The sequence below is a fragment of the Enoplosus armatus genome, chromosome 3 (genome assembly GCF_043641665.1).
Source record: "Enoplosus armatus isolate fEnoArm2 chromosome 3, fEnoArm2.hap1, whole genome shotgun sequence".
NCBI classification, from domain to species: domain Eukaryota; kingdom Metazoa; phylum Chordata; class Actinopteri; order Centrarchiformes; family Enoplosidae; genus Enoplosus; species Enoplosus armatus.
Window position 1 is genome coordinate 15,167,343 of NC_092182.1, and position 16,430 is coordinate 15,183,772.

At 41.9% G+C, this 16,430-nt stretch overlaps 1 protein-coding gene across 2 annotated transcripts in view; it reads right to left on the reverse strand.

Annotated features, from left to right (window-relative positions):
• ca16b (carbonic anhydrase XVI b) overlaps nucleotides 1–16,430 on the reverse strand; it is a 93,547-nt gene that overhangs the window by 9,140 nt on the left and 67,977 nt on the right. The window contains exons 8-16 of one of the 2 annotated variants that reach the window (XM_070902304.1): nucleotides 15,216–15,408; nucleotides 10,360–10,544; nucleotides 7,492–7,600; nucleotides 7,336–7,385; nucleotides 6,488–7,232; nucleotides 5,252–5,390; nucleotides 3,451–3,489; nucleotides 2,395–2,486; nucleotides 709–800 (exon numbers count right to left, since the gene is read on the reverse strand). In XM_070902304.1, coding sequence (XP_070758405.1) covers nucleotides 709–800; nucleotides 2,395–2,486; nucleotides 3,451–3,489; nucleotides 5,252–5,390; nucleotides 6,488–7,232; nucleotides 7,336–7,385; nucleotides 7,492–7,600; nucleotides 10,360–10,544; nucleotides 15,216–15,408 — 1,644 coding nt within the window. The remainder of the gene's footprint in view (nucleotides 1–708; nucleotides 801–2,394; nucleotides 2,487–3,450; nucleotides 3,490–5,251; nucleotides 5,391–6,487; nucleotides 7,233–7,335; nucleotides 7,386–7,491; nucleotides 7,601–10,359; nucleotides 10,545–15,215; nucleotides 15,409–16,430) is intronic. The other variant, XM_070902303.1, reaches the window with a different exon arrangement.

Here is a 16,430-nt window from a genome sequence, read left to right on the forward strand (position 1 = left end):
CCAGGACCATTTGCAGACAACATGTGCACAGTAGAAGGGGAGGTGAACTGTGAACAGGCTATCAGTACTTACTTCAATCCAGATACAAAAAAACAAACAAATGTACTTTAATGTATTCTGCAGTCTTAGGGTGCTTTCATACCTAACCTGTTTGTTCAGTTGAAACAAACTCTTGCGCATTTGCCTGTTTGGTTTGTGTTTTTTTTTTTAGGCTGGTGTGAAAGCTGTAATTGGAACTCGGTGCGGACAAAAACAACCAGACCAAAACTGCTTGAAAAGAAGGGTCTCTGTTTGCCTCCAAGCAGACTGTGCTGAGGTTTGTTTGTGATGTGAAAGCAAAAACAGAACAACCACTGGCTTGTATGACAGTAGTAACTTTGTATTTCAGTCGTTTGCCAATAAAAAGTGAATGAAATGCATGAAGCAACCAACAGTAACTCATTCCCCTGTAACACTGCGGTAAAAAGCCTCTTTTGTCTTTCTACCAGCACATCACTATTTATGACAATGCCCATTATCAATTATTTCTTCATGAGCTCAACATAAATAAATACATAAGGCAGCTAGTTTGTAATAAGTCAATGTGAACATGAAGTGGAGCAGAACTAAAAGGCGACAAAGACTTTAAAAGCACTATTTGTCACATAGGTTGCAAAGGTTGACAATGCTTCAAAACGAATCATCACTGAAGTGGCGTTGAGAGTGTACCTCAAAGTCCTCAGAGAAGCCTTGCAGGTTGTTCTTGTAGAGCTCCATGATGTGTTTAATAAAGTGCTTAACGGGGATGGCCTCCATGTCATCTGCAGGAAAAACACAAAACCGTTAGCAAAGTGTCCATTACGGGGTGTGTGTGTGTGTGTGTGTGCGCTTCATAGTGCATTATTAGGGTTTGTTTCTAGCCACTATGTGGAAACCAATGTCCTTTGTCATCAACCAGGCAGCAAATGTAATGCATAGCTTTCTGACGTCAAATCAGTGAGAGTCTCTTTCTTAATGAAGTCAATTTTGTGCTGTTTTAACAGACTACTGACTACAGACGACAGACTACAACTCAAATGTCTAGATTTGGTATTTTGAGCATTTATACGTGGGTGAGCATCTGTCTCATCTGAGCCAAATCAGCCCCAAATCACACATGAGGGATCTTTGATAAGGCTGGTGACCACCACACTGGGACAATAGTGCAGGGGACCCAGCTGTCATCGCTGCCGATAGTGGCCAGTGTCTTAACTAATGCAACCTTGCAGCTGGGGCCTTTAGGGCTCTTACTTGCCTCAGTGGTTGCAGCCTAAAGGAGAATTCCAGTTTGTTAATCTGTTCATTTATCAAAATGTCTTCCCGCCCCTGTATTAGTGTCAAGAGACTTCTTATCAGTCTAATCAGTTCATCAGAATGGTTATGGGTGAAATGTGGCTTTAGGAGCTAGAAATTTAAATGAAGTATGGCTGATTAGGCCCAATTTTTCTTGACAGGATATAAAACTGCATAGAGGTATGTCTGTCATTTTCCACTTTAAACACTTACATGTCTGTAATTATCTATGAAGGTAAGTATTGCATATTCTGAGCCCATAAAGTCACTGATCTACGAATTCAATTTTGTAGCACATTTTCAACTTAAATCAAGTACATGGTCAGTCATTCAGAATATATGTGCTGTAAGAAAATTGCCATGGTTTCTAAGAGAGTAAAAGAAAAAGAAAAGAAGAAAGAAAGAAAGGGATAAAGAAAGAAAAATACAAGCAATAAAAGCCAAATTAATGTGGAGTCAATACTGGCATCAGCTGTGCTCTTTAACTATGCTATCACAGCCTTGAAATGTCCCCGAGCTTTAAGCAACTGTGAAAGTAAGGTCGGATATCGACTAGCTGCCACTGTGCTGCTGCCTGGGACATTAAAGGCTACGAAAAGCCAGTCTCACAACTCTTACTGAGGTGCTCCCAGAGTCATTTCACATGCAAATGAACAGAAACTGTGCAAATGCAGACATCAAGGTAATAGAGAAAACCATTTGAAAACAGTTAATGGTGGCTTGTGGATTTGTCCTGTATCAGTAGACATATATCATTTAAAGGCATTTTTGACTTGATTTGTTTTTTTTGTTTCCATTACTTTAAGCTAACTATGTCAACTTCTTGGCTTGCTAACTAGTTTTCACACACGCTGTTCTGGTGTTATAGCTGTCTTAATATGAGGATATATTTTTTTATTCCAATTACTTGAGCTACACCACACTTTTTCGAGGTATGCCAAAGCTACTGCAGAATACCCCCTGAAGTACACAAGTACCTTACAAGTACCATAATTCAAGTACATGTGGTTGGGAATCAGTGAATCCTATAATAGAGTATAATTTAACATAAAATTATAATATAATGAAAGAAATGCAGGTTACCTGGTATAGGGATGACTGGTATACTCTCATTGGCCACCACCCGTGGAGAGCTGCTCTCCTCCACATAGAAGTGAGCTGTCTGGAAAAATCTCCTACAGGGACACAGAGAGAAGTACAGTGGGATGCCACAGTAAAGTCTATTAGGGAGTCGTTATCTCATTGTTCTCAGATCCGGTCTGTCAACATCAGCATCTGAAGTTGAATAGAATGACAGGAGAACGGCAGAAAACTGCTAATGAAAACCCCAGAGTAGTTAGGACACAGCTGATCGCACACAGATGGAGTCGCTGGCAGAGAGCGGCTCCTGGAAACACAGTCTGAACTGACTACAGGGAACAGGTAAACAACTCATAGCGACACACAGCGCAGCGCCAAATTTAGCCCTTTACACAAACTGAAGACAACTAATCCAAACACAGATTCTCTCTTCAGGGCAACACACACCACTTTCAAGAGGTCCCACTCCACTTTGAGGACAACAAAATCAACTTAAAAGTGCATTTTCTGGAGAAAATGTGTGTGATTGCTGCCAGCAGCTGCTGCTCAATGCACAGATGTTTATATGAAAACTCAAAGTCGTGCCCAGATGAAACTTTTGACATTCAGTACTTATCTATAGGTAATTCCTGTTGTTTCAAACACCAGAAATTGTGCGACCACTGTTAAGACAATCCTTCCCAAATTTTACACAGTTCAAGGTCCAAAGTTCATGGACTGAAAAACTGCAAAATGAATGCTGATAGGCTGAAGGCAGCTGTGATCTTTAGAGAATATCTCAATAATTTCCTGAAATAGGACAGCTTTGCAAAAAGAAGCTTTTTAGGATAAAAGTAATACATTATTTAAATAGAAGAAATACGAAAAAAAAACTCAAGTTCCTTACTTTTTAGAAAGCTCCAGAAAAACTGTAAGCGAGAAATATTTAAGGTCCTGAACACCTTGCACATCCTCATCAGCCTCAACCCCCTCCTCATACACACACAATGTATACTAATGAATGAATATAAAAGACCCATGTTTCACCCCAGTGCCAGCATTTCCCAGGTTTAATCCTACCTGTACTTGATGCAGAGGAGGGAGCAGATGGTTGTCATTGTTTAAGAGAGATAGAACAAAAATAAAAAGGCTGCACTGCATTTAAAAGATATAGAAAGAGAGAGAGGGAGAGGGAGAGGGAGAGGGGAGGTTGAAAAACAAAAAAAGGGAGGAGAACTCCCCCCTGGCTTGCGTCACAGCCTCCCAATCTAATGGCTCCCTGTGGGTGCAGATGTGATGCGGCTAACTAACCAACATAGTCGACACCTCCTCCCTGATTCTCTCTCGTGGTCTCAGAAGAATAGTTTGCTTTGGGGGAATGAAAACTGGGATGAAATAGGCTTTCTGAATGGATGTCAGCTGTAAAAAAAAAAAAAAAAAAATGGAGAGACGCATCCCATTTCACACCGGCATCAGCAGTACTGAGTCACTAAGATGAAATTACATTTTTTTCCTCAGTTGAACATATGCGAGTTTCCAACAAACACCTCAAGCCTCAGAGGCTTCCAGATGTGATACTGTAATGCAGGCAATTAATTCTATTGTAGACAGACTCATAACCCAAGATTAACTGCAAAAATGAACAAGCTAAAAATAAGAAAACAGTATTAAACTTCAAAAGACGGTCCACTAATCACATATTTTTAAATAAATATTTATAAATCAAATGGATTGTGATATTAAGTTGCTAATGACCAAAACATCTGTGAGCAGAGAAACTCACTGGCTTTAATAGCTGCACTGTCACCCAAGAGACGACGCAAAGCATGAAGAATAAAGAGAGTGTGAATGGGTTGATTTCATCTTTCATCATGGTCTTTTCCCCAAGGGAAGCAGGCATTGTCTGTGAACTGTCAGAGTTGTCACAACAACAGCTGTGATGGCCATTTCTAATCTCAAAGCTGCCCCAGCTCTTCTACTTAAATACCACAACTCTCAGTAATTCATCCACAGACTGAATCCTCTACAGTCATCTTGTTTTCAAATGTCTGTTTTTTTGAACACCTCTATGGGGCTGATAACCAGGATGTTATTTATACCACACTCTTATATTATCTGACACCACAAAATGCCACAGTAAGGTGTTGTTGGCCCATAAACATTTGCTTTAGTGATCTCACACTTAAAAAAAAGTATCCCAGAAAAATAATTTATAAAATGCATCTAACACATTTCAAGTATTAACAAAATAAATCTCAGACTGTAAATAAACAAAATGCTACCCAACTAGAAACAGACAGTAAATATGCATGGAACCAGCTGAGGAAATGGCCCATAGTGCTATTTGTAACTCATTAACCATCCCACATGTGCTAGTGGCCTGGCCTGTGTAATTACTGGTGCTCCAATAGCGTGGCTGGAAATTAGCCCAGCAGATGAAGACACAGCTGGGACCCCTCATGGCACTGGAGGGCCTTCAGGTCTCCTGCCCCTCACCCAGGTGGGTGATGGGCCTGATGTACGACATGCAGGCAAGAAAGCAGTTTCACTACCAAGGCTGTTTGAGATTGATGCGTTCATATGCATACATGTGCATAAAACAGACGCATCCAAACTTAACGGGTCTGAATGCGGAGCAGACAGACTGGAAAATCCAGACATGCATGCAGGCGTGTCACTTAAGCCAAAATGTGTGAAATAATGTTAAGGGTCAGTGTGGGTGAGGGGCAGCTTGGTTTTCGTACCTCTGAGGGAGACTTCAGTGATACCCCTATCAAGATGAGGAATTTCTGTGTGTACTAGTGCTCGATGTAATGCCATTTTACTGCTTTTTAGCAGTAAAATGTGCAGTCTGAGATGAGGTTAGATATATTGAACTCACCTCCAGTAGACCATCACAATCAGCAGCATTATGAGGCAGAGCAGAGTGAGAGCAGAGACCACCACCAAGGGGACGATCCACACCATCCTGCCCATCCCCGGGTGAGGGGTTCGGGTCACGTTGGACAAGATAGTCCTGTCTGGAACATAACATGCACATAAATACATGCCTAAAAATATTCTATACCATCTCATCTGCTAACTTCAAAAGTGCCTATGTTGAAGATTTCCATGAAATTATAGCATGTTTCAAATTACTTTGGTGGCCAAAAAGTTTGTTTGCAGATAAAATGAGACAGTCTATGTGTTGCTTTTAGCCCTTTATTCTGTGTCTCCAGGTCAGATCCATGAGGGGAGGGGAGAGCTGTATAAAAATGCAGTGCTGTCTGCCAAAGTGTCTTTTTGGTTGTTACCACTAGGAGTCGCCAAAGTCAGAAATCTTCCAGTTCTACACATGGGGGCTTTAACCTTCACCATTATATATCTAATGTCAAACCTTTCTCCATACTGACTCTGTTGGGGGTTACTGTGAAGAGTTTGCACTAGGTCTAAAGGTTAAGGCCCCGAGAGACCAACTCCCACACTAGTCCAACCCGGTCTCAGCTCAAACACATACATTAACCTTACCAAGACACCTTCAACAGCAGGAACAGAAAAAAAAACCCATATCACTTGAGACTGATCATGATAAAACCTAAGGGCAATAAAATAATCTCAACCCGAAAGAGCTTTGGTTGGGCCAAAAGTATAGCATGAATACTGACTGCCTGATCACAGCTTTCAATCATGAAGCTTATGCCATTTCTAACATTGTGATGGTAAAATATCTGGCCCAAAAAAATCTTCAAAAGCGCTCTCCCTTGAAGCAAACTGAAAGGAATTCCTCAAGGCAGATCCCCTCTAGCAGACGGCTTACTTCTGCCTCCAGGCCTCTGTGTTGTAGTTACACAAAAGCCTGGAGCTTTGTCTTTGACTGAGATGGTAACCAGTGCAGTTACTCTCTTAAATCAAGTTATTTGTTATGCTAAATTGGGCTCCATAACTGTTGATAATGTTTACAGAATTCTGCTTTGGAGAGAAGCCTTGCCTTGTATGATAGCTGACAACAAGAGAACAAGCCTTACTGAGAATTCAAAAAGGGATGTTTCTGTTCAGGAACGATGTCATAACTCAATGACAAAAAACAAAACAAAACAATATTGTGTCATATCCGTGCGGGAGAGAGAGGTCTGCTCACCGGTGTGGACAGAGAACGGCCAGAGACTCTTCTCATCACTACCGATCTTTGGGGACAGTGTGGAGCTCTCAGGAATCTGCATCTCTGCAGTGTCATTACGAGGCTCTTGAGTGGAGACTGCATTTACATCAGTGGGTTTCTTCTCCACGTTGACCAGCTGGTCGTCGCCGGTGCTTGCAGGTACTGTGCTGCCTTTGTCTGTAGGCTTCCCTTCTCCTTTCTCTTTGGCTGTGGATGCGGGGGTGGGGATTAAAGGCTCTTTGGCCACAGTGCTGTTCGCTCGCTTTTCCTCATTATCAGGTGCAGTCTTGTTCTTTCTCTTCTTCTCGTCCTCTCCCTCCTCCTGCTCTCCTTCTCTCTCCCCCTCCTTCTCCTCTTCCTCGCCCTCGCGTGCAGCCTGGCTCTCCTCAGACGGGGTGTCAGTCTCGGAGCCCTGGGGCGCTGCCTGCTCGGTGCTGGACTTTGCAGGCGGGACGGATGGACGGGTGGGGTTCTGCGTGGCTGGGGGCGCCTGTGTGGGCCAAACAGAACTGGGCAAAGAAGAGATGACCCCTCCGCCTACGCCCAAGCCTGCCAGCAAGGTGCTCGTCACCACTGATGCCACTGTGGCCTGGCTTCCACTAGAGGAGGGGCCCATGCCCGTTGCCATGGAGACAATGGAGAAGTGGATGCCAGAGGACGTCCAAGTGGAGGAACCCGAGCTGATGGGAGCCATGTCTGCCGAGGACGCTGGAGAGATTGTGGGCTGAGGGAGACAGGCAGAGAAGAAGTGGTTATCCAACAGAACCACGTGAATGTCGCTAACATACAAAAAAGACATTTGCACTGCCGTCTTCTGGTCAACTCACCATCCCAGTCTTGACAATACGAGAACCTTCAAATATTCTTGTTGTATTCGCTGAAAAACAAAAGAGCCAGCAAGCAAGCATTTAAAAATCCATTTCATGTGTCTAACATGTAAAAATTATTTCTTCAGAAATACACAATGACTTAATGGCTGGTACCTCTGAACAGCAGCGTTTGACTGAAATCACTGCGCAGGTCATGCTGACATACTGCCTGCACTCTGAACAGGTACAGGACATCAGGGGACACATTAGTGATGACGGCTTTCTGCAAGAGAAAAGATGCACACACGGACACACTTAAGACCAAACACATTGTAAATAATGCCTGAATGTGTAGATACATTTAAATCTGTGGATGCTGTTCATTCGTATTGTCTAAAATGAAAACACACTATTCTAAGCCACTGCTGTGTCAACAGTCTATGACGCACTCACAAGTTCAATGCAGTTTAAAACCTCGTTTGCTGGCTAATTTAATTGTTGTGCAGTTCGCAGATGGCTTGACTTATATTAAAATGGCCCTCAGAACGGATGGGTGATTGCCTCTGGTGTTGGAGAGCTGGTATTTCTCTAAAATAATTCAGATAAAGGTGTCCAGAGATAGAAAGTGAAAATTGAAATGGAAATGAAGTGGGCAAAATAAGACAGACTGACAGCAGAGAGAGAAGTGGAGAGAATACTGTCAGCAAAGCGACTGATCGCTTGTATTAATGCAGTGCAACTACACAGAGCGCCTCACGGACACATTCATCGTTCTTTCAGTCAGTCACTTGAAATGAATGTATAATAACAATACAAACTTACAGAGCTCTTAACAGACGAAAGATTTGACATGAAAAAACAACAACAAATAAATAATTCATATTAATCCATTCTTTGAAAAACAGTCAATCTAATAGTTGTTAAAGACTAAAAGCCTCACAAACAACTCCCACCAGCCAGCTTACGGGTCCTTCAGCTTGAGAGGCGACACAGTTCAAATATAGGTTTTAAGAAATGACTCTACTTCATATTTGACATCGAGGGTTTTCAATCAAGTTATACCACAGTATAGGGGACCCTAATAGAGAATGCTCTAACCTCTTGTGTCTTATGTCAAGACCACAGAACGTAGCAAATGAAGACTAGGCTGTAGAGATATGACGGCTCTGCCAGAGGGCCTTAGGGAGCAGTCTGGCTGATGGGGTGTTAAAAGGTCAGTAAATGTAGCTGGATGCTGAAAATAGCAGGTAACCAGCACAGAGAGACTGAAATTGCGGTGAGATGGTTTCTATGTTTAATATCAGACAGAACTGTTGTGGCAGGTTTCTGAACAAGCTGCAGGAGAGACATGGACTTCTGAGGGGCGCAGGAGTTAAATGAGAGCTACAACAATCTAAAGGAGAGGAAATAGATGTTCATTTATCTTCAGCTGAGTACAGCTTTAGTTTAATTTGTGAGTGTCCTTGATTGCATATTTCAACCTGCTCGTCCACAGTCTCCAAGCTTCAGTAACAAGTTTGTAAGTTAAAGATCCGCTCCAGGCAGGATTTAAGACACAAAGATCATCTGCATGGAATAATAATTTGTATCTGATGTTTTTTTCCACAAAATAGTTTAATCACCTGGGTAAAAAGAGTTACATCTACTCCTCCTCTGTCTCTCAGAATATGCAAATATTTTTCATTTCAAAAGTTTAACTGCTTAACACAAGGTGTGTCTCTGATTCACTGAAAGGCCCATCCTCAGTGTGTGTGCCCTGGAGGCTTCAAGTTTTCACATCACACTTGGGGATATTGCATTTTGGAGCACCAAAAATGCCTCCAAAGTCATCTTGTAGAATGTGAAGCAAAACTTAGCTAATGCATTAGCTAGTTTCTAAGCCTTAGTAGGAAGAGACAATGTAATATGTGCAAGGTTTTACACCATTCACCTTCAATCCCACTCCCTGTGTGCAGTTGCTCCAATCAACCAGTAGAAGTCACCGGTGCAGCAACAATGCATGATCCCTCACCAGCCTCCCACCCATGACAATGACAACTGTGTTTCCTAGAACGCATGACCAAGCTGGAGGTAGTGCTACCACTAGGGAACTGATCCCAGGTCTCTGAACTGGTGGGTGAGAGTTTTGCCCCTGAACTGTTTATGTCTAAAGAGGCAGTCATGCAGACTGTCAAGACAGCTGAGGGTCAGTGGGCTTTAAAGGAGATGCACAGCTGGGTGTTGGGATTCCCACAAATGGAAGGACATTTGACCAGGGAAAAGAATATATACTGTGAGAGAGAACAGCCCTGTGGGTATAACCCCCCTGCAGGGAGAGGATATATTGGAGAGACACAGTAAGAACTGAAGTGGTAACTCAATGCTCAAGGCACACGAGCAGAACTGTATGATCACTGGTGTCAAAAACTTCACTGAGATCTAAAGGACTACACTTGCACAGTTGCCTGCATTGGTTACTCAAAGAAGACAGTTTGTGTTCAAAGAGCTGCCTCTGCTGCCTGAAGACAGACAGGATTTTTTCAAATGATTATTAGTTTTCAAACAAAAGAAAAACACATTATTTGATTTATATTGCTTTTGTCTGAATTACTTTTTGCTACAGGTTATATTTGAGCGTAATAATATGCTGACCTGCATCACAGACTGAAATAAAGAAATAGATGACGGAAAATGCTTTAACTGAGAAAAGGCCACTGGTGCCTTTGTCAACACATTACATACACTCATCAGTTAGACTCGTCAGTGTGTGTGACAGTCCTGCGTGTCTATTCTTAGACAGGTGAGTGTCTGAGCCCTCATATCAACCAACAGCCACACGCAGGGTTCATCACAACCTGTCACCTCCTATACGCACTGTCACTGATCCAGCCACCCTCTGATCCTGCCAGATACATCTGAGGCTCTGCAAACCCATCAGAGCTGTTCAAAACACATCCATCTTCAAAAATAAAAATACATTCAGACAAAAACTGTGAGAAATTCTGGCAAACTGCTTTGGTCTGCTGTGAGCAGTTGTTAGTGGCAGTTGATAATGACACTCACCATGCTTTGGTCCCCAGTCTTGGTGAAGGTCTTTTCATCAGCAACATCACGCTTCACCCAGCTGTAGGAGACCATGTAACTGGTGATGGGTGGGTGGTAGACGGTCAGAGGGCGTTCCCAGCTCACCATCAATGCCGTCTGGTTCATCGGCCTGATCTTCATGCTCACTGGGGCACTGCTGCACACTGAAAAGACCAGGAAGGAGAGCAGAATAAGATAAGAGGCAGCATGAAAAGAAGTCTGAATGCAGCTGGGTGAAAAGGCTGTGGTTGTGAGTACTGCTTGACCATATGTATTTGTCTGTTGATGTGTGGGCAGAAGGCAGGTTGCCTTTTAACAAGCCTATTATTACTGTCTGCTGCTGACTCGACTCAAAGCCATTTCCACTCAAAAAACCTCAAAAAGGTACAAGATACAGGTACAGTAACTCAATAACAAAAACACTCCTGGAGGGTGGACTGGGGTCAGGCACAACCTCAAGGTGTCAGTGTAGATTGTCAATCTGGACGCTTGTGTGTTTTCTCATGCCTCAACACTGCAAGAGACTCCAGGTAGAATACCAAGCTGGTTGTAGTGCTAAACACATGGTACAAATAACACTGCAACTTCCTGCCCATAAGTAATTTGCAAGTTCCAGTCTGTGTAACATTAAACAGACTGTATGAGGAGGATGAAACAAGAACCTGCAGGTCAGCCTCAAGGTGGCAGTGTAGGCCGCAGCATGGATATTTACACAGGGATCTGTCAGTATGAGTAAGGGACAATCTGGACATGATTCTCAGCACATCAGGGCAACAGCAATCAGGAACCAGTGTCAACTGATTATGTGAACACAGGGTTTCTGTCAAATTGAAATTGTCACCACAGTTTTCTCCATTTACACAGTGAAGCTATGGTGCAAATTATGCACCATGATATGTGAAAGGAAGACAGGGTGGAAGGAAATCAGTCAGAGGGGAATAGGAGGGGGGAAAAAACAATACCAAGAATATGTTGGGGTGTTGATGAGGTGTGACAGGTGTGAAATGCGTTATAACCCGTCAGATGTTGGTTGTCAACTTCAGTAGCTCAACAACAGTCATTCAATAACAGCTGAAGACATCATTGTGATTTTACTGCCTGAATCATTACCATTATGACAGTCATCCTTTTGACAAACAACGCTGGTGCACTAGTAATGTAGAGGTACTACTATAATCAACAGCAGGTGTAGATCTACAAGATAAATATCTTATCAACACCTGTTTTGCACCTTGCGATACAACAGATTCTTATTTGTATTTTTGCTAAAAATGTTTTTTGTGAACATTTGTTCACAACAATTGAAGCAACTTTTCCTACATCTGGTGTACTGATGAGCAAACATGACATCTCTAGAAACTTCATTGATCTAAGGACTAAAACCTTTTAATATAATGGCAGATTGGCAGATTAGTGCTCCTCCAAATCTGTCAAAAAAAATCTATTTTTTTGTCACTTCATCAAAAACAAAATCTTCAACTGAGACACAGTATGAATCAAATAGTGAATAGTACCTAATGTTTCATCACTGGCAAAATTACTTAACATGCTAGTGACTCTCTAGAAAAAAAGCCTGTTCATTTTCAGTGAACACATACACTGTCACCCCCCAAAATAAGCCTCATAGAGGTTTCTCCTCAGTCTGCAATACCACTCGGGGTAGAACATGAATCGTTCTCCTGGCAGCCTCTACCATAACGGGGATGAATTGACTGTTGTCAACAAACAGCAGTTCCACTGCTTCTCTCCTCTCAAGGCTGTACAATATGTCTTAAAGAGGCTGCGTGCAGACATCGGAATGATGGGGAAAAACACCAAGTTCATTGAAAACATAAAGAAGGAAATATAGTTGATTCTAACATAAATAATTGGTATTTTCTGAACTTTGCAGGAACGTCAGGCTAAATACCAACACGGTTACCACAATACTTAATTTATGATAATGTGTGACTCTTGCTATAGCTACCACCACGGTCTTAACATCGCCTAACAACATTACAATATTAGAGTATGTTATTGCTGTTGCTTTGATTAATCGATTAGTTAACAGAGGGAAAATGAATTGGAATAGGAATAAAGTATTTAGATAACTGATTGTTGTCATTTTTCAAGCAAAAATGACTTTGGTTCCAGTTTCTGCAGAGTGAGGATTTACTGCTTTTCTCAGTTTTATAAAATTGTATATTCAATATATGTTAGTTTTGTACCGTAAGTCAGACAAAGCAAGCAAGTTTAAGGCATCACCTTGGGCTCTGGGTAATTGTGATGGGCAAAACAATCAATCGAGAAGCAAAACAATAGAGAGAGTACTTAATAATAAAAATAAAAGTTAGTTACAAGCCTATGCATAATATCACCATTAACCAACTAAATTTGAAACAGATGTATGCTAAATCTGGTCTCCATGCGAGAAATAGGCTTGCAAGCACACGGTGATAGAGCTTGTTTTCACACATGTGGATAAGCAGTATTAGAGCAAACACAAATGATAAAATAAATACTGCTCTATGTATCTTGGCTTTATTACTGCACAACCAATGAATCTGTGCCACACAAACTAATCAGCAACCTGTATTTTGCATCAGAAAGGTTAGCTATTCATCGCTAAGGGCCAAACAACTCTCATGGCTGTAAAAGCCACAGTGATGGAACATTCAGTCAAGGTGTGGCCCTGGCGCTCAACACTTACAAGCAAAGCCATCATTTACTGTGTGCAGATAAAATATCCCCCCCCAGACAACCTTGACAGATGTCCCCCCTGAAGATAAGACTGACACTGTTCACTTCCAGCGCCTCCCATTAAGTATGGATTCTTACATTTTAACACAGTGAAATAGAAATGTGAAAAAGACACAAAGAGAAAATGAGCAAGAGGGAGAGGAAGCTGAAAAAAGGGAGAGACACAGGTCCACATTCATTCTGCCTACTGACATGCCACAAAAGCAATTTCACAACTTAATTTGTATGGGTCTATTTTAGCTGTGCCACATATTAATGATGATTGCTGATCGGCCCTGTTAGAGTGCTCCAACTTCATCACAAGCATTCCCAATCAATTCTCCCCACCAGACACCAACAACACCACTTTAAGGCGCAGCAGCCTTTCTCATTAGTCTCCATAGTTCCTGTACTGTTCTGTTAAAGCAAATGCTGCAAGATGCACACATAAAAGAGGAAGATGAGCAAAAATACTCTAATCAAGCCCTGCATGACCTCTGTGCTTTGTATAATGTTCTTTGATATAAGAATGAGGTGTAACAATGAGAGAATGGCGTGTGCACTATTCTGACAGGACATGCTTTATCCAAAAATCCCCTGAAATTTGAATTATTACCTATTAATGGGTCCTATGAATGGGGCTCCATGTTTAGCAGCTGGGTGAGCTTCCTGAATTTAGTCCAAAAATACTATCAAAAATCTCATCAATAATTTTCACTGCAGCCCCCTAAATTTTTGACCAGGAAGAAAATAGTGCTGAAAAAGTCATGTTGAAGAAGAAGAAGAAGAAGAAGAAATTGTAGGACCCATGAGGACCCCAGGTAATACTATCCCTGTGCAATTAGGTCTTATACCTAATCTAATTTAAATACAAAGAACATGTTGTTTTTGACACGTTCTACATTAGTATGGAGGCATCACTGGAATAGTTTGGCCACCTCAGCATGGGGGCCAATTGCCAACCATTTACTAAACCTCTTACCCTGAACAGTGATTGCCCAATCATAGCTCGGCACGGCCGGCCTGTCAATCTTTAGCTTTCTCCACATACTGAAGTGATGTGCATGGGACTCTAGTAAGAGCGATAATTTGGAGGGTGATGTCTTTTGTTCAGCCTTTCCAAAACCAAAAACACAAGCGCAGAAGTGTCTGGAATGGACAATATAAAAGTGTGTTTATCTGCTCTAATGTAAACTGCAATCGCTAGCATGTTCAGCTTACTACCTACAGTACTAACCTAACATTACTTTGAAGGTCAAAAGTTAGCATATCATGTTTTCCTTATCATACTTATACTGTAGCTCTACACTGCCATACAAGAACAATGCTGTTTCGTTATTTCCATGTCTTATACATGGGTCAACAACTAGTGAGGATGCTGATTGTTTGCCTGGGACATGCAGCTTTAGACTTTTAGTGTGATATCATGTATGTAGCCATTAAGTGTATATTTAAGACCCCTTTACAGGGTTCTTGTCTTAATACAAGTGAGCTGGAAACATTAAAAAGTCAGGCGGAAACAACATTTTTAACTGACTCATGACGCCTACGTTAGCTGACCAGCTTCAGCTAACAAAATCTGCCAGTGACAGTCTTCATTTCAGCTGTCAAAATCAATGGTCGCCGGCTAGAAATGATAAGCCTGCTTTTGTCTGAAATCAAAGACCCTTCTGTGGTAAATCTGCCACATATGCCAAACTGCATATATACTGTGTGAGAATGGAAAACTTGACAGGCATGGCAACAGTAACTAAGGGGTCGGGGCTTATGGTCAATTAATTTTTGAAGGTTGTAAACTAGCAAAATTGCAAGATTTTGGGTGGCTTTTGGACAGGATGTGACGTTTGCTGATCTCTGAAATAACCTTGGCCTACACACAGTGTGCATAATGTAATACTAATCCACGCTTAACTGTAACATCAATTACTATGCCATTAGTTTACAGCAAACTCAGTCTAATGTAAGTAATTTAGGCAGAAATTCACAAGAACTAATAAAATAGTAAGTAATGATTGTAATTACATGACTGTAATTATAGGAGATCCTGGGGTTAAACCAGTGGTGCTACAGAGCAAACAACAGGGAGAATGTGATACAGCACAAAAAACAAAGCCTACCCCTTGAAGCCTCAGTGCTATGAGGGCTTTCCAGGATCTCAGTTAAGTCTTTCTGCCATGCGTCTTTTACAGCCGACTTAAAGAGTTTCCTATTGTCCAGGTCCTGCAGGGGCCGAAAGTTGTTCCTCAGGTACTCGACAGACTTCACGTGGTCCTGTTGCTCTGTTGTAAAGATGGAGTAAAAGGCTTCCAGCTAGATGGAAAGAAACAGAAAACAGCTATTGAAGCAAATTTAAGTGCTTTTGTTACTGTGTGTGTGTGTGTGTGTGTGTGTGTGTGTGTGTGTTGAATATAATATATCATGCAGGACTGCATTTGCAGCCACTTGCCAGCAGCTGACTGTTCACAAATGGACCACAGTATTTGCAAGAAACATTCACACCACAGGCACCAGCCGGCACAGACCTCAATCATCATCCTGGCTACCTACCGGGCTGTAACTTCTCAATGGGGCAAATTTGTGGCCATTGATTGCTACGAATGATCTCCTGCCGCGTGCTGTAATGACTACACATTACAGATACTGTGGAATCAATGCGTCCTATGCGTGCTTGGAGAAATGAATTACAGGTTCATAAAAGACTATCTGTGAGTGTCACAAACATTGTAGCAGTGGTCAATATTCTTGCAGCAGAAGTCATTTCTGAACAAAAGATTTGTCCTTCTGCCAGTTGATAGAAATTCCACTGAGCCCTGCAAATTTCTACAGCACAGAACGCTCTAGAGGATATGCAGCTGGGTAACCCAAGAGCTATATGTATAAAAGATGCAGCAAAGGACTGTGTATGGGATCAGCAAAAAGCACGGGGCATGATTTGGCATATATTATCTCTCAAAATCACAAACTGGATAAACAGTGGGAGGTAAAGCACATAGGTGAGTGCCGTAAAATGCGAACATTTTCATTAAACATATTCATTAAACCTTTACTGCAATAACTTAGATCAATGAACACTTAAATTAATGAACATTTCTGCACTTGAACAACTTTAATAGTATGATAACCAGCCTCCATGTGCAGCAGTATTCTATTTAAGACCCTATAGTTACCGTCTCAGACCAACAGCATGATATAAGAGCTATCTCACGCGATCATTCAAATGCCAGTAATTGGCTCCCCCTTCCTGCTTAATCATCCACTGTGTAGGCAGTTATGGTTTCATATGCAGAGGAGCTGGGGAGGAACGAGGGGAAAGGGAAGAGAGAGGAGAGGAG